General features: G+C 38.7%; 1 protein-coding gene across 2 annotated transcripts in view; it reads right to left on the bottom strand.

Moving 5' to 3' along the window:
• The window catches only part of LOC148412946 (formin-like), a 55,224-nt gene that overhangs the window by 17,271 nt on the left and 18,803 nt on the right, over positions 1 to 19,150 (bottom strand). For both annotated transcript variants that reach the window (XM_088433143.1, XM_088433144.1), the window contains 8 exons: positions 14,786 to 14,927; positions 8,160 to 8,247; positions 4,208 to 4,269; positions 3,954 to 4,042; positions 2,830 to 2,959; positions 2,605 to 2,751; positions 2,060 to 2,119; positions 1,868 to 1,988 (listed from right to left, as the gene is read on the bottom strand). In XM_088433143.1, coding sequence (XP_088289269.1) covers positions 1,868 to 1,988; positions 2,060 to 2,119; positions 2,605 to 2,751; positions 2,830 to 2,959; positions 3,954 to 4,042; positions 4,208 to 4,269; positions 8,160 to 8,247; positions 14,786 to 14,927 — 839 coding nt within the window. The remainder of the gene's footprint in view (positions 1 to 1,867; positions 1,989 to 2,059; positions 2,120 to 2,604; positions 2,752 to 2,829; positions 2,960 to 3,953; positions 4,043 to 4,207; positions 4,270 to 8,159; positions 8,248 to 14,785; positions 14,928 to 19,150) is intronic.

Genomic DNA, 19,150 nt, shown 5'->3' with positions numbered 1-19,150 from the left:
ATGAATGCCTAACTTGGGCCAGGCATTCAATGAAACGCTAAACGCCGTTGAGTAGCAGAGACAATTTTCTTTTTTCGTTTGATCTACTAGGGAGTGTCAATGCTCCACCATCTACTGTAATTCAAAACCATGTTCTAAAAAAACAAAACAACAGATCACATCACATGAGTGATGTCCCGTAGATCTTGGGGCAAAAAAAGTTTGGGCACCCCTGTCCTCGAGATACCAGTACAAATGTACTTTTAGACTTTACACTAATCAGATCGGCTTGATCGTGTTATATTTGACAAATATTTGCGATATTTGACAAAATCCTCCCCCTGGCATCTTCAAAAGTGGATAACGTTTCTGCGCAAAACGGCAAGCTGATGAACAGGGAACCAAACCCAGCGCATTGTGTGCGCACGACAAACTCAAGTCATTTATTCTGCAAACACACTACTGAAGACTGAAAACATCTCACCGCAAGAAACACTCTCCCATTGATGCACACTATCAGCAGCAATTCGGAAGAGGAAGGCCTACATTGGATGAGATGTGCTAACCAAGTCTCCTAACCTTTGACCCAAGGTCAGCGAGTAAAGACACTGCAGTCGCCACCTCAGGATCAGGTGAGGGGCGCACAGAGACTAGCTTAAGAAATCTCAAAATGGGATTCAGTGTGAGTCTTTCACACTGCCTCCAATGTGTTAGTGCCATAATTAAGACCAGTTGCTTTCTTTAGGCAAGTTTATAACAGGCAGGCATAAATATTTATTCCTGGCGGCTGCACAGGATAATAGCTGGTGGGAGTCATAGGTGGGGCTCAGCAAAAGTCCACAATCCAGTTCTTGCGCTGTGATGCTTATACCCCGGAGGACTACTGTGCCAGACTGCGCTGCCGCAGATCAAATACGAGCGCTCTTGTGTTGCATTTATTGTCTTCAGGTCTTCCATTTTCCCTCATAAATGAGTGACAGCTTGAGGTGGGTCTGGCTCCTTTAGGAGACTCTTTGTGTTTTTCCCTCAGGTCAGAGAGGAGAGTGCTTTAACAGCGATCTAAAAAAACCTAGGGGAGAACTGAGAGCAAATCTAATTGCTTTCATATGCCGTATTATTGGTTGATTTAAATAACCGCAGACATCAGGGGCACACGGGGGCATCGCCTTTAACCTTTATGTGGCCCTGGCAGCCGAAGACTGACTGGCTATAAAGTTTACTCAACACTGACGCCACTCTATGTGCACCCAGAATACATTAAAAATGAGGGCAAACAACTATTATTATGATAACCGGTTAATCTGTTGATTAGTTTGTTGGATTTAAAAAACGTGTTTTAAGTTTGGTCCGTAACATTTCCCCCCCCAAATTAGCAAATTTTTGATGATGGTTTTCCCACGTAAAAATGTTTACAAACATTATTTTGATTCAACACAATAATAATCAGTCAGCTGTTATAAAGAACTAAAGTTTGTCTACAATTCTGGACATTAGGACATTCATGTGTCTTGAATATTTAATTGACTACCAAAAATAATTCTTTATTTCTTTGGTAATTAATTTGTTGCTGATAAAAACTACACTTTCAATGTTTATACGGATTAATAAGGAGGGGACTCTAGTTTACATTATAAACAATGACGACAAAAAAAAAAAACAGGAAAAAAATAAAACCATTCAACCATCCAGCCTTTACTTTTGCTCTCTCTCTCTCTCTCTCTCTCTTTACATATATATATATATATATATATATATATATATATATATATATATATATATATATATATATATATATATATATATATATATATATATATATATATATATATATATATACTGTATATGTATATGCACACACATACACACACACGCACACAAACACACATACTTGTCAAATCTTTTTTCAGCTTCCTGATGTCCTTCGTTAGATCTTCAAATTTCACCTGAGCAGCCTGGAACAATTCTTGTGGTTCCAATAAAGGGTACACGCTCTTGTCTGTGCCGGCGTGCTGGAAGAATAAAGCAATTATTTAATGTATGTATTTCATGAAGATGTTTCTTCAAACTGAAGACAACTTACATTATCAATATTTCGCAGGTAGTACAAAACCACATAATCCACCAGACTGATGTGATTGTCCTAAATAAAAAACAAACAAACACAAACATGAAACTATTTTGACACAAGATTTGAGTGCTTGAATTAGAACAGTGATTCTCCGTTTTGTAAATCATGTACCCCTGTGAAGTGCTGTTCAAACCATGTCTGGTTAATTGTCACAAACTACATTTGTAATGGCATTTTTCATTCGACAACTCCAGAACATCATGACTTAATTTACTGCCTTTTCTGAAGGAAAATGCTCTCACTAATGACAATGTACATCTGTATACATCATTTATTTACTATAAGACAATTTAGCAATACGTTCCATCATGTTACAATTGTTTTGCTCTAGACTTGAAAAGAAAGATGTGCTGTTTGTCACAGCATTAAAAAAAACACTCATTTAGATTGGCTTTTGATTAGTTGATACCTACAGAAAATCGATTAAAATCTCACGGCCCCCTGTAGTGCCTTCGCATATCCCCATTTGAGCACCACTGAATTAAAAAGACCATTACCCTGCTCTTGACATCCTTTAATTTGGGGAGGATCTCTAGACTGAAGCCATCAGCCTGACCTCTTGTCCTGTTCCCTCCATTCATATAATTGCCAAAGGCCAGAACGAGACCCATTACCTCACGAACACTTTTGCACTCCAGCAGGTCCTGACAAACACAGACAAAGTTTTTTTAAAGAGAGCTTAAAGGTAGAATAATGACGCTTTAATGAAGCAGGGTTCTTACTTTGCACACATTCTTTATAATCTCAACCTTGCTGCGGATGGAGGAGGTGGTGTCGAGGAAAACTGACTGGAAGATGATGCAGTGGGCTCGGCCTGCAAAGTTGGGAATCTGGGAGAGCTCATACAGGAACCTGGAAAACACAAGGGGAGGAGGGGAATGGGGGTGTGATGTGTTATGACAGAATTAAACAAAACGTCCAACAGGAAAGACTATTCCGGGTCCTTGGCAGGCCACGCTTCCCTGCGCAGGAGCGGCTGAGTCAGTGCCGGTGCACCCAGGCAGCCCATAGTCATGGGTGGTGTCGCTTGGCTGGCCTCGAAAGGACCGCTGGGTCGGTGGGGAGAAAGGACCGAGCGGCACCCAGGGGCTGATCAAAGATGGCCCGGACCCGACGCGGGACGACTTATGTAAACAGTGGCGTGTCAGAGGGGAGCGGAGCTGTAACTTCCTGTGTGATTAGAGCCCGCTGACACTGAGTAGGGATGACTCAGGCAGCCATAGTGACAGCTCTGGTCAAACATGGAAATAGGAAGGCCAGGCTCAGCGGCACCACTGGATCCGGGCCTCATTAACTGGCCCAAACTACTTAACCTTGACGACAGAAAACTGCAGAGGTGATGTCCATGTGCGCACCCTTAAACACCAGCGCAAAACTATTTTAGAGTTCCGTCTTTTTTTTTTTCAAAAATGATCAGTGCTCCTTATGTAGAGATGTTGAAGTGAAGATGAATACACTTCGATTTGTTTTTCTGTACTTCTTATAACTCGGTAGGCCTTAAAGTGCCCAAAATATTCTTGAAATTTGAAAGTATTTATAAATATGATTTGTATCGCTTTAAAAACTAATATAGTTCAAGGTAGCAATTGCATAACCAAGTCACTAAAACTGAATGTCAAGTTTGTAGAACTTGGAATTATAACTATTGAACAAAAATGTCCTTTGAAATGTCCTTTGATTATAGAATGTTGACATTCCAATAATATAATTATTTCACTGCCCCCCAGCACAGACCAGAGGTCATTTTTTGACTGCGCTTTAAATGCGGACAAATATAAGTCTGACTGGATATATACTTCTTTTATTCATGGGGAACTCTTTTAATATCTGAATGGAGCCTTCTTACTGTTCAGGTTTGTCCAGCAGTTTGACCTCATCCTCTTTAGATGTCTCATAATGTTTCTTGATCCTGTCCAGCTCATCAGTAGTAGCTCTCTGTCATGAAGAAAACAAAAACCGAGATAATCAAAAGATGGACGAATGCAGAAATGTCGATATGTTAATAAATCTCGCAAAACCATACTGGCAGGAATACAAACAGATTTGCTGTAAAAAAACAATGACTTCAACTCTTTTGAAAACTTTAATGGACATACTTACATTTTCATATAAAGCCTCAATGGTTTCCAAATCCACCACAGAGTTATCCACAGTAAGAACAGCTGAAATGGTAAAAGTATTCATTATAAACAGTGAGTCTAATAAATACGAGAAATGAGAGCAGATCTTGGCTGAAGTTTTTTGCCTTTTAAGCATTGCCAGTGCATCAACAAGTTGAGCAAACTTGTTTTTCTGAATAGTAATGGAAACTATTATTACTAATTATTGATTTTTATTCGTTGCAGACTTCATAATGCTATATGACATCCATTCAATTTGGATTCAAAAAAGAAAAAACAACAACAAAAAAAACGTGGGCTCCAATTTAGTTATTACAGTAACTCGGTCTGCAGCAATCATTACCTATAACAAGTTTCGCTTTATTTTTGTCATGTGTGTTTCACGTAAACATAGATGACAGCAATGAAAGCGAAAGTTCCTCCTGCTCCGCGTCTAAGAGATGTCACAGCTTTATGACTTAGTGTGGGAGGGGGGCAAAGGAATGGCTCCATCTTTGCTGGATCATATGACATATGTCTGACCTGTGAGAAGCAAGCATCGTTGCTTACAACCTAAGCCCTAAAGTCAATCAATCACCAATTGATCATTTTACAAGAAAGCCATATTTCAGCATCTTTTCAAACCTGCAACTTGTACGTGTGTCCATTGGTGGGGAAAATAGGAGGCTGAAGCATTATCTTTTACAGTAATACACCATATTATTACAACTTTATAGGGTATTGATTTGTTTATATGTATATATAATTTAGAATCAGGGGCATAAATTTGCCAATTTACTATACATGTTACATCATAAATTTGTATATATTGTGTGTATGTATGCAATGCACATATGCAAGCAAGCATGCGTCTCTGTCTGTCCCCCGTTCGTCCGTCCATCCATTCAGCTAACTAACATGTCCATCCAGCTATCAAAATTGCAAATGATCTGTCTAGCTATCTATCTAAATACTGTATCGATTTAGCTACCTAATTAGCTAGCTAGCCAACCAACGAGGCATAAACGATTACGCTCCTCTACCAACCTAGCAACAAGAGGCCCTGGGCGCGTGTGCCCTCCTGAAATGACCAGTAAAACAAGTGACAGTACATCTGTTGATCCACTCTTTATTTCCGTTCTCATTTAAACAAAATGGAAGAGAAATAGGAGTGTCATTTTTTTTCATATGGAAAATACCACAGGCTTGAAGACAAGACTGGAAAATGTTGCTCCAAATGCTTCTCCATTAACACGACACGGACCCCCCTCCTTTCAATCACGCACTGGTTCCAGCTAACAAGGTAATACGTTGCATTCTGGTTCCCAGCTGCCGGCCTTGCAGTGAAGCTGTCAATGTGGTCCCCATGTCTGCTTCAGAGGGAACGCTGGAGGTCCGTTTCCTACATCTTATTAGAGTGGATTATTCAGTCCCTCAGCCATGCAGCCGTCAATCACACACCAAAGAGGGGCCTGCTCCAGTGTGCAAGGCAACGCTCTGATCCGAGGGGAGCCGGATATCTCTCCACGGCCGCAGATCAAAGCTTGCCTGCCAAGCGCCTCACACCCTCTCTTTCCACTTTTCACTCATCGGCTTAGGTGAGGAGTGTGTTCGTGCGAACGTGTGTGTATGCGTGTGTACAGGGGGGTGAGCTGTTGGGTGGGGGAAATATTGCTGTTGCTCTTGAACCACGGTGGCCTTCAAGATCCCCCAGTCACTCTGGCCGGGCATTTCAGCACGTCTTCTTAACTAGAGGACCCCACTGTATCGCTGTTCACTGATGTCGCCTCTGCTATATTGGGGATATCCAAACCATTGTCAGGCTCACTTTGTAAAAATCGGTGCGCCAAAGCACTCGTTGTTGTCTATTTAGGTAGAACAGATTTTCGAAAACGGAAACTAAATAAAATATGGAATTCATTGTCACTAGGAACTAGGTACTGTATAATACATTTCATCACAAATCAATCTGGTGCCCAGTTATCTTGGATGGCAGTCAAATTTGCACTCAGTATGATCCAAACTTTCTTGCTTGGTCTTAATCAGCCGCGAGCCTCGTGAGGACGAGTGCTCAGGATGATGGATGGATGCGTGTTGCGTGGTCCGCCGCTTGAGCTGAAAGATGGCTTGACACGGTAAGAGCAAATGAGCCGTTTTACTTCCTGCTTATCAAGATTGGTACCGTAAAACTACTATTTAATAAGAAATTAAATGCCAATGTGCCAAACGTAATTTATATACACATATTGCACTGTGGAAAGTACTAAAATATCATGTCACTTCCCCTTTAATGCGCACCGGATCATAACTCAGATATTTACACAAAAAGATGGCGCATGGACTGCATGTACAGAAAAATGCAGCATCAACACACCGATACAAATTGAAAATACCAGCACATTTATTGATAAGAGGAACACCAACATATTTTCAACATAACACTGCCACATTCGAATTGTTACAATACTGCACCAACATAACAATAATCTGCCTGGTTGAAAGTCTATCAGTGGTTATTGAGCTCTTTACACACTGCACTAAATCCATTCACGGTTCATGCTGATGTCCAATGGCTGCAAATATATTGAATGTGCCCAGAGGAATCACTGCTGGTAATGAGTTTGTTTTCTAAAAGGCTGCTTTCACAGTATTACACAGTTGCACAATCCACAGGAGATTTCCCCATGATGGATGATAAAAAAAAAAAAAAAAAACATAAAAAGAAACTACAGATACACCACATTGGACTATAAGCCGCAGGTTTAAAAGCACGTGAAAAGAATAGCGGCTTATAGTCCGAACTTTCTCCCTAAAAATCTCTCGAGTTTAATGTGTTGGTTTTACACAACCTTTAACTGAGAGTGACAAATAAACAACTTGAGCCAAGGGTGTTTTGCACATTTTTTGAAAACTGTGAGCAAGAGAGCAATAAATTACAGAAGGATTACTTTAAAAAGTGTGGTTTAACAAGTTTGCATGAGTGTGAAGCACATTTACGCTTGAGAGTGGGAATAAGATATGTGAATGTTTTCTCTGTTTTGCAGCTTTGCAAGTATTGCAGGTGGATCTGGAAAAAAACTACCTGTGATAAACATGGAGTTCACTGTACACGACCCCTGCAAGTAGGCCGGGTCATACACAGAAATCCTTAGTATTTACTTATGGCTTCATAGCAATTTTACCCTCATCTCTTGTTAAATGACAACTAAAATAGGTGTAAGTAAGGTGTGAGGACTCGAATATTGACAACTGTCAGCGATCAGCAGAAGGAGGTCCAAAAGATAGTTTCTCACGTAGCAATATGTCTTATGTGGCAGCTCAGTTTCTGCTAGCCGTTGAAGGTGGTTTTGTTCATGCTTAGATCATTAGCGGGGTGTCAGTCCCATTAGGCTTGTGGAAACCGTCATCGGCTACAATAAACAGATCTGCTGGCCGCGTGCTCAGACTAGCAGGCGACAAGCACTCTCCATCACAGTTCCAGGACAGGATTCATTCCCGCCCCATCTAACGCACTATTTTGTGCGTTTACACGCACACCTGCATTTTCCACAAACGAGCCACGAGGCAGACAGCTCTCAAGAAGGGAGCTTAGTCCAAATGGGGTGTCGGCCTTCATGCCAGCGGTGCCGTCTCATATTTTGACAAATCGAGGAATTTTCTTTCCTAACATGGAAACTGGAAAAAATCCTCCACATTCCGCTCGAAAGGGAAACAAATACTAAAATGGGTTTCCAGTTACAAATTAGAAGCTGTCAACAATGTAGGAAATCATGCTCCGTTGCCGAGCTCCCAGTTTATCACTAAAAATACTTCATCTGCATTTCATCAGGAGCCCTTTAACGAAAACATTGTAAAGTCTGGCTATTGATTTAGAACATGGCATCGAGATGTGAGCTTTGCCTGATTCACTAAAATTGTTTGTAGACATGCTGATAGCAGGAAATGTTTTTTACCTTGCTGAATGTCTTTCATTTCCAGATGCAAGCTTGAAATAAGGATGCCGACAGCTTGTGAACGCTTCCCATCCAACAGCTTGATTATCTGGAGAGAAACCAAAATTCCTTGTTTATTGTTAAGACAGAACGGAGCATTGTTATGGAGCAAATCTACTTGTGCAATACTCCTCTGGTCGTGGTTATTTCAGTTAACGGAATATTGGCCGTTTACGAATATGGGCCAACACAAGCGATGTAGAGCAAAACATCATTTGAAAGAGCATTTAACTCATTCAATGCCAGGGACGTAGTTTCACGTTATTTTTTAAAAGTGTCCAAGCATTCAATCACAGATTCTTAACTCATTCAATGCCAGCGACGTATTTTCACGTTGAAGTATATTTACAATATACTTCAGTATCTGGGCTTTAATGCACTTATAAAAAAAAAAAAAACATGAAAATACATCACTGGCATTGAATGAGTTGATGACTATATATTTCTTTACCACTTGACAGATGATAATTAAGGCAGATAGCCCAAGATGGTAAAAGTGCCGGCACTGAGCCAAAGAAATTTACGAATTATCTCATTTTTTTTGATAATCAACAAAACATTTGAATATTTTCTAATGTAAAACTGTCCAAAGCGTCTCAACTTGTAGATGTTACCTGATTTCTGAAAGCAGACCACTTTGTCTTGAATCAAAATAAAATTGCTATACTCTGATAAACAATGACCACCATTTTGTTGGCAATGTTTGGACATGTTGTGGACCAAACCAGAAACTGAATTATAATTAATTCATGTCAGTTTGAAACAATGATTTTTTTAAATGGATTGATTGATTATCAAAATAATTGTCAGATGTAATAATAAAATGCATTTTTCTGTAACATATAAGAAAATTGGCAAAAAAACATGTTGATAATTGTTTTACAAAATAAAAGCAGATGTTTTTTTGGAAAATAAATTTTGTCACTGTATCTGATTGACTGTGAAGAAACTGAATTTCTGAGGCTTTGGTGACAATTTTGGGTATAATAAATGATCAAAAAAACTATTGATTAATTTTATTATCAACTAGTTATTGATTAATCGTTGCACCTCCTTTTACGACTCATCAGTGTGACGCAAACAAATGGGAAATGCTCTATCAAAATGACACCAGCTCAAAACAAAACAGGCACACGTGTGAGATATCATCAAAAACATATCAAGTCGCAGTGAAAGTACAAAGACTTCAATGCCACCATCAAAGGACAGTCTAGGAAAGCTAGGCAAAGAGCAGTTTTTTTTTTTTTATAACAAACTATAAATTCACAGGATTTTTATTTGTGCCTACACATGGTCACAATTACTTATGAGTGAATTAGTCATAAAGCCAAAGAGAGTTTTGGCAAGGTAAGGCCCTGCTCTAAAAGTTAATGTGTCAGGCTTCTTCATTAGGTATTATGGTGTTGTCGGCTACTGGGCCGTCCAGTGGGAGCAGGCGCGCAGAAGCCTTAGAAGTGGGTATTGCATTACAGGGCGTTAGTGGGTGCCATGCTGCTTCCAGCTCTATTACCTGGATCACTGGGGATCTCCCACTCTGGGGACGCGGGATGGCTGAGTACCAGGCTTTCCTCAACACCTCTAATTAACCACTTTGGATGGGCCACACTTAAAGCGGCCCAGGAGCCGCTCACTTGCGCAGCGGCTGCACAAACTCACCAATTAGGCCAAACGGTTCAGTTAATGGGAAAAGACAAGTGATGCTGGATGTTTGCTAGCTTTCGTAGAAGCTTGGCTAAAGGGTAATGTTGGGAGTCCGATGCTGATGCTGAGACGGGGAGGCGGAAATGGCACCCTCCTGTGGAGTTTGTGGGAACTGTTGGGGGCGCTGAAGGAAAACCAAGTTGAAAAAGACAAAGCAAAGGGGACATTATAATGAAACAAGATTTAGGCTTTTGAAGCCATCCAAATCAATCAGCTTTGATGGCGTTTCTGAGATTTTGTTAACTACTTTTGAACTGACAACATTTTTCTCCCATGTTACAAAAACAAGCTGGTTTTTAAAATGCATAAAACCCTGCAAATGAAAATAATTTTATAATCAAAACTTTACTGGACAAGACAAATTTTAAAGGTCGGTTAAACAATAGCATACATTTAAAATTACACACCAGCAAAAATGTAGAAACTCAAAAAAAAAGCATTCACTGGCTGCTCTTCTTTTATTGAGCCACTCATCTTTAAAAAGTTGATAAATAAATGATTTTTCACATAAAATTAATATGTGCTGTCAAAAGAATAAAAAATAGAAATGAATTAAGATATGTGATAATCTAATCTCTTTTTAATATCACCTAACAATTTCAAGAAAAACCCTCAATTATTTTTTTTAAACCAGTGTACATACATTGGATTATTGTGGCATGTCAAAAGATTGGGTGACACTGTGAAAAAGTCCCCCCATTGCCTTGCCCCCCATTAAAGAAGAACTGAATGAATGAATCACAAATAATCTTTTTTTGACCACAAATAATCTTTTTTTGACTTCCCCACAATTAACCCCTTTAAACACAAATTTTGCAAACGATCAAGGCTGATGCTGCATTCAAGGAAGGTAGGAAATCGGAATCATCTCACTCAGATTGACCCAATTCTGACCTCAAAGCATTCGAGGCAAACGTAAACCGCAAAGATGGCAGATTCTGATAAACTGTTTGTTGCTCTGCTTCAATACTACACTTAGCAAGCCTTAATCACAATTTTCTTTATCTACTGTTTAAAGTAGAACTTCAAAGCATTTCGGATGTTCACTGAATAACTTTACGCGGGGAGATAACGGCATTATCCTAACACAATAAGTACAGATTACGCTTTGTTACAAGATGGTGTTTGGAACAACTAAATTAATGTAATCAGATAGATGGATGGGGAGAGGGTCGCCATTGTTGAGTAATGTCAGCTTAGCCGGTCAGCAAAGTCGGGTTCCTTTTTTTGGAACTTAGCAAATTGGACATCTAAATTCAAGGATCAACTTGCAGATAAATGACCACAGCGAATGTTAGGTAAGTTTAAGTTTGCTTGACTTTAGCAGGTAAAAGGCAGTCTGTGGATGATGTTAATATATCAATTTTTCCCCAAATATAATGGACGTACTCTTGGAACAAAACCGATGAAATATATAGACAAATATGAGATGTTGCGAGCAAAATGACTGACAAAGGTGAAAAGCAAAGGAAAAGAAGTTCCTTGTCAGAGCTAATGATGGAAGAAAAAAACAGGAGAAGCAGGTGGTGGATGTTACTGACAGTAGGAAGCATTATTTCAATTTACACTGGTGATCGCCTGCCCGACGATCTGTCTGTTATCACCCAGTCAGCATTAAGAAGCGTCTCATCAACAATTACCTTGATAAATTCAACAAACCCCGGTCTCACCCGGTGGTGTTCATCTGACATCCTCCCCCAAATATGTCTTCAATAAACGCACCATGACTGTGCATAACTCATTTGCGGTAAATTACTTAAAAGCTGCTCTTTTGTGGAAAAGGGTGCCGTAATCGATACAAGTTTGATTCGGAGGAAGTTGTTGATTTGCTTGCCATTTTCTGACCGATTTGGAGCTCCCTCTCTCTCTTCTTTCGTCTTTTTGCTGGTCCCTTCTCCAAATCTTATGGAGCACTTCTAGTGGAGTAAAGCCACATGCCAGCAATTACACATCACCCCGTCCGCGTCGGCTCCTCCGCTTTGATATGCTAATCAGCGCACAGAGAAAGGCTCCAGAATAAACAAGAGCTTTGATTTTTTTTTTTTTTTTCTGTGGCACACATGATAAAGATTATCACTCACAGAGGCGTCAACTAAACCTCACAATGTTCAACTAATGGTGTGTGGCGCAGTTCAGGGAAGTGGATCATATGCATAATGTACAAATACATTCCAATCCCGCCCACTCGTCTCCTCTGATTGTATTGAGGCCCTGGGCTGTGTCGATAACGTGATCTGGCAACACTTTCAGAGCAAGTGAATAAAATGTCCAAAGACATGCTACCGTCACACGTAAGCGTGCTTGCGCACACACCCTTCATTTACCCTCCAGTTATGTTGTGGGTCAAATTGACCCATTTGAAAATGAAAGTAATGTTGAATGTGGTTCCATGTGGTAAAGGCTTCCTCCTGGCTTATGTACTAATACATAGCATAAAAAAGTGGCATTTATTTGCAGTTTTGTAAGAAGGCTTGATGATTTTTTTAGTTTTTGCATTTTTTTTTCTGCTAAATAAGAAAAACTTAATAAAAAGGACACACAAATTTGATTGCTGTTTCTGAAATATTCGGAAAGTTTTTTTTTTTTTAAGCCTTTGGATATTAACACAAAACTCTGGGTCAAATTGACCCAGGATACTATTATGTAATGTAAAACACAAGTATAGATTAAGTATTGCCTTTGTTACTTTCTGAGTAGGTCGCAAAAAAGTAGGGGAAGAAGGAAGGAGAAAAATGTTTTCACAGCCTTGAAAATTGATTTTTAATAGGGGGGACTGTCATCCCTTTCTATGGAGCCGTTCAAGTTTATCAGCTTCACTACATTATGGATGTTTTAAACCATGGAAAACCTCCATGAAAAATCTCCATCTCCTATTATACCCGTTCCCACTGGGCTTATTTTGCTGTCATCTGATTGGCTTAGTAACATCAACCAGTCAAGCTGATTGGCCGAGACGCCTGTACTGTATAATGCAGCATCCAAACTTGCTGCGTGCTCTTTTTGTTTGTACATGTGTGTATATGTATGATACTTATACTGTTTACGAAATATTGTATGATATATGTAGGATGTTGGTGACAAATTAAGAGCAAATTAATTGGAACATGAAGCAACTAATGCCCAACATTTCAGACAAGAATAAAAAAATGCAGTTCATGTATAAGTACAAGTCCTTAAAGCCCTACATGGAGGATGAGAAGAACGGTGGAGTTGAAAATGAGCATCGTGTGTTTTTCTCAAATTATTGTGTTATTTTTCACAGAAAACTGTTAAGGTAGTGTGCCAGCAAAGTTTCCATGAGTTGGGTCAGACTATAAGCTGATGTCAGCCCCGACAGGAGACAGTTGGAAGCGTTTGTGTCTGGTTGCGGCTGCCTTTGTTGGATCAAATTGTTTTGCCACTTTAAGAGTGACCAGACTGAATGGGGTGATTTGAGGATGGAGGCTAAGGACACCATAAACACACACACACACACACACACACACACACACACACACACACACACACACACACACACACACACACATTATTGCCCTGTGGACCCATGTGGAGCCTTGACAAATTGATCAGAAAAAGGGATGTGTATAGATTTCGAGGGGACAGTCTGCTTGGACGCCACAGGCAGGACCACAAGGCGGCCAGCAAATGCTGACAGGGCAATGAATGCAGCAGATGTTGAGAATTGCAACATCTGACAAGATGTTTAACGCATTAGGTGGTTAGGTGAAGGGTAAATTTGGTATAATTTGAAATTCCATCTTTTTTTGTGGAAATACAACTCCTATTCTACTGAAAGAACAGGGGTGGCTTGGCATAAATTACTATATCAACCTACTTAATTACATGGATATGCAGCAAGAAGCACAAAATAAAAGGCCAAAATATCTAAGCAGACCTCAGTTAAGGAAGCATCAATTAATTAACACTTACCACAGACAGCAACAGTAAACAAGGGGTGATAGGAAAATAATTACTTAAGCAAAGAATACGCAAAGCATAAGACTCCAGCATCTCACTTGCTGTCAAATGGTAAACTCGAACGTTTTACTGTTATGTAATACAGTGGTTCAATCTTTTTACTCTTGCGTGTCCTTAAGAATGTTAAACTGTTAATTAATGCAGTTGATTGATGTCTCCGTAGAGTTATGATACACAGGCTACCTGAATTTTGTTTCAGTTTTGAATAAAATTACAGTGTAATCCAGAATATTTGATATATAGAGTTCAGTTGTATTTAACTTTCATGTACAATAAATTTGCTGGACATTTAAGAACTCCGCCAAAACTTAATTTAAATTCAAAAGCTTAATTTAATCTTAATAAAAAAAACAAACAGTACTAGATTATTGCATTTTAATGTTGGTCATTATGGTAGTACGAAGAGATAAGGGTTTTCATTCTAGTGGAGAAAAAGAGAACCTCTGCCTTAAAACATCACTTGTACAGTTAATAATGGTTTTGATGGTGATGGCTGGTTGATCCTGGTTTTCTATTACCTACAACGGGAAAGAGCCCATTAGCAGATTTGATCTTATACACAGACAGGTTTTATTTAAAATTGTGGCCCGTAAGAAAAAAAGTAGCACATGGAATCTAATAGTCTCCTACAATGTATAAACAAAGCAGTGAAATCATAAACTTGATTTGTGTGTTTGCTTAATGCTATAACTAACAAATGCCAACAGCAGTGTGGAGGGGGACCAATTTTTCTTGTTTCACGTTGTGTTATTTCTATCTATAAGTTATGAGCAAAGGTGACAGAGGACAAGGTCCCAGTTGAAGATAAGAGAGCATAAAAACAACCTCGAAGCTCCTGCAATGAGCAAGATGCATAAATTGATCATTTCTAGGGATGAATGAAAACTAAAAAGTAAGTGGACACCCACCTTTTTTGTTTTGACTTTCTTCTCATACGTATCAGACAGCGGTTTCTTCAATGGCTGAGGCGTGGCCTTGGAGAAAAGATCTACAAACTCTTTTGGATCAATGATGTCTGGCTCCTCTAGAGAGCCCCACAAAGTGTTGTTGCTGAAAAAACAAAACAAAGTACAAAATATTTGCATCTCTCAGATTCAACACCCTTGATTATAGATGTTTACTCACCACACTCAATTATTATTATTATTATTAATTTTTACATTTTTCTTTTCATTGTTAGAAAAAAAAAAACATGGATGAAAAACCTTTCAAAACCAGACTTTAGTCTGTCCCTTAAAAAGCACTGGCTAGGTGATAAATACAACCAAACATTGATGTAAGCTTGTTTGTGTCCTTATGGAACATTTCCAACAAGTGAACTAGAATGAATTCAGAAGTTGCTGAGTAACACGGACAATAAAAAACAAACAGATGTAGAAACAAGGGCATGAGCTGTTTTAAGTCAAGAGGATGTTTAACAGTCTACTGTTACCAAAACATCAGGCGTCTGCTAAACCTACTAAATTATTATAATCAAATCAAGAGCCAATATACTTGTGTCCAAAAATGACTGCATTACACTTCACCTCTTATCTACCAAGCCTTTTTTACATTATGTATATGGTCCAGCAAGGTAATGTTTAACTAAATGTAAAACAAGCCGTTTGGATTTTTTCTTTGATAGATTACGTATCTGGCTAACAATTCTTCTTACTCGCAAGAGAACGCAAATCTCACAAGATTGATTTCACAAGAATGAGACAAAATATTCACCAAATATGTGATATAAAATATAGCCCAGGTTCATTTTTCAGCTACAGTTGAGATCTTTCCTCTTACTAAATGGTTTAAGGCAATGCATACAGCTGGTATTAGCAGCGGTGTATGGCGATTCTTTTTTAGCAGCACTGACAATATTTTACCATTCTTTTCTTTAAATGCAAAATAAAAATAACACCACACAGATGATACAAAAAGTAATTGGGGAATCCTGTATTTCGTCTGTAGGGATGCAGCTTGAAAAACAAATATAACATAGAGGACCAAATAACACATTCCCTGTAATTATGAAAAACAATATGTAATTTTGTTCATCATCAATTTTTTTTAAGTATAAACTGAGATTTTAGACAACTCTCTTGCCATTAATTTTGGTCAATGGAGATGAAGTAACGTCAGAACCGCGAAATACATATTTGAGTCAGCCTGGTTTTGAAGTAAGAATCAAGTCAAGTCAGCCGCTATAGCAACACACTGCTGAGATAAACTTCCAAATAAAAGCATCATTAACATCCATTAGAATGAATAGTATGGTAAGGTTTGTATTGAAGTTGGTTGGCCTTCTCACCACATTTTTTACTGTCATACAGAGCATTAACAAGCTACACAGCATTAACAAGCAGTGTTTATACTTATGATGCGCATGGACGAGAAATTTTGTGGCGTTTTCATCCCATCCTTCTTACCATTACATTTTACAACACTGCAAGGAGCTTGCATTTTGCATTTGAGATGTGTCAAAAAAGTTTTAGGACTGGTGTGTTTTATGATACTGGCAATTTTATAAATGACCCTTTTTAAAAATAGTTGCCCATTTGGAGGAGATCATACAAAGTTTCCTCCTCATGCTGGACATGAGCTTAGTCACAACACTGCTATGGAATGACATTCCACTCCTAAACGTTTTCAGGGCCATGGAGGATTCTCATCTTTCAAAATACTTACGTTGTGTGCCAATGACGAGAATTCTTGTCAAATATGTTTTTTTTTTTATGAAACGGTAGTGGACACTCTTGACTAGTGCTTATTTTAATACTAAACCAACGGTGTACTGTAGTAATGACCTGTGACCATTGGATGGCACTGTTGCTCACGTTGGGGAAGAAAGCCATACATACTAAAGCCATACATACTACACATACATTACATTCTTGTAATTGTAAGTAAGGAATGGAAATCAATTTTTATTATGATACATCCCGTTTTTACATAGACATATATTCTGTAAGCCTTCAAAACACCCAAGCTGAGCCACTAAGTGTGAAGTTGAGTTGAGGGCATGAAAATTGGCATTTTTCTTTCTCCACTCTTAAACATCTCAACGTAGTCTAAACATGAAGTCTGTGGGGGCGAACGTTGCAGTCTTGGGAGGGATTGACTGCCAGACTGTGGGGATATGGAATTGCCACTGGTTGCTGACTCTCGTGTCAAAAGCTCTCAGCATTTAGGCTGCCTTCAATGAAGCGTACCTCATTTTTTCCAGTATGTGGCCAAGCATAAGCATGAGGTTTCACGTCTGTTGCGGCGGCCATTTTGCTACCCCCTATCCAATGAAAATCGACATCACAGGCTCAGATTGTGAACGTCACAAGGCCAGAGACAGAAAACTGCTGAGTAAAAACGAGTGGATTTTGCTGCTTCATGTATATTTATTATTAACTCATTCACTAGCACTGATGGTTATAGACATTAAAGAGCCACCCCAATTAGAATGCATCTTTGATGTCTACAGTTGTAGTAGTACGGTAAAGACAATTTTTGACTTTGCGGTCTTTTTAAAGTCTAAAAAGGGTCTCAAGTCTTTCAATGCTATCCTTTGGAAAAAAAAAGCCAATTTCAAGCAATCTGACATAGTTAATGTTTTTTTAAAAAGTTAAACTTTTTCCTTGCCAATTCCCATGAACAAAAGAAACATAGTAGACTGCAATTGACGTCAATGGCGACGCACAGTATAGGGTTAAGGATCAAAGTCTTGAGCCTAAAAAACAAATGCCAAGGTATTTTCCCCAAATCTTCTCCACACAAAGTTCTGAGACTGAATCCTAAAAGTCTTTAAATTCCAAAGGAAACACCATTACTGAGTAGATCTAATTAAAGTTGTGTCAGTTGTCTGTCGTGTACGCTGCCAGATAAAACTCGGATCTGGTTCACATTTGGGGCCCTGGTAACATTTCAAACCTAAGGCTCTTCATAACATCACACAATTAACAAAGATCACACAGCTGATCCGGTTATAGTTCAACTTATTAAATACCCCTTAACTCGACCCCTTATGGTGAGATTTATAGTTGCTGCTGTGGTGCCCGGTCTGGTGAGAACGCACGAACCAAAACTCAGCTTCCCCCAACTAAGCCAGCCATGGAAATACAAGGTCATAAAGTTGAACGGCTGGCACACATGAGGCGGCGACCACAACCGCAGTCAATGGCCTGGATAATCCACTTACAAATATAGTCTCTGGAGTGCAAGGAACTGGTGCTGAGGCAAACAAATTTTTGTGCTGGACAGACATTAATTTACCAAGGCAAATGTGCTCTAATAATGATATAATTGGAATTTTAATTATTTACAAATCATAGGAAAGGAATCTTTATCAAAATTGTGCAGTTGTTAATAAAGTCATTATTACAAGTGAAGTCGAGAGATTTGCAGAAGGAAAGTAGTGTGACGCTAAGTTTTAAGTGTTTAAAAAAAAGTTGATCATTCATAATTAAGAGGAAATGTGTGATGTGGTCTTCTGTGATAAATTTTATACCCCCCTCCCCCCCATACAAAAAGTAATTGATAGCTGCATCCTCACTCAGCCGTATTAGCCCCTGGGTGTCAGGGGAGTTTTCATTAGCCTGGCCTTATTATCAACCAACTTGGGCTGACTTTGAAAAGGTCATAACATCCTCAAATATAAATATATATTTACTTTAAATCGCTCAAAATATTCAGTGGGATCAATACATATAAATACTGTGTATATATATATATATATATATATATATATATATATATATATATATATATATATATATATATAAATAATTTTATCTACACCCCCTTTATGTGCAACAATTGTAAAAATACGATAACAGCAAAAATAACTACAATGTATATTTATATATTTATGAAATTGAAATAGCAATATTTATTATGTCATGATTAGAGTATCATGACTTTCTGAAGGCTTTTGCAGTATGGGAATCAGGCTACGCTCATAGTCATCAAATCATTGAAAAGCTTGCATGTCATAAGTTAGCCTCTAGCTCTATCTGGTGGTTTTGAGGATGTCAACACAAAAATATCTATTGCGCACCATTCACGAGTTGCCGTTGAAAGGGTTAATGCAAAAATCAGGGGAAATGCATGGTAAAACATCAGGTTTTCATTGTCCAAAATTGACAATATTTCCAATTTTGAATGGCAGTAAATGAGCCTGACATGGGCTAAATTTGACACCTATATGGTGTAACGCTTGATCTCCCGTTTACATGTATTTAGAAGGGACGGCAGCGTGGCATATTGAAAGTCACTGTGTTTTGACATTCTATGCAATATTTTAGCCT

The sequence above is a fragment of the Hippichthys cyanospilos genome, chromosome 14 (assembly GCF_059441005.1).
Source record: "Hippichthys cyanospilos isolate Australia breed blue-spotted pipefish chromosome 14, RoL_Hcya_1.0, whole genome shotgun sequence".
Lineage (NCBI taxonomy): Eukaryota > Metazoa > Chordata > Actinopteri > Syngnathiformes > Syngnathidae > Hippichthys > Hippichthys cyanospilos.
The sequence above is the reverse complement of the archived record's forward strand: the minus strand, read 5'-3'. Positions and strand labels throughout refer to the sequence as shown.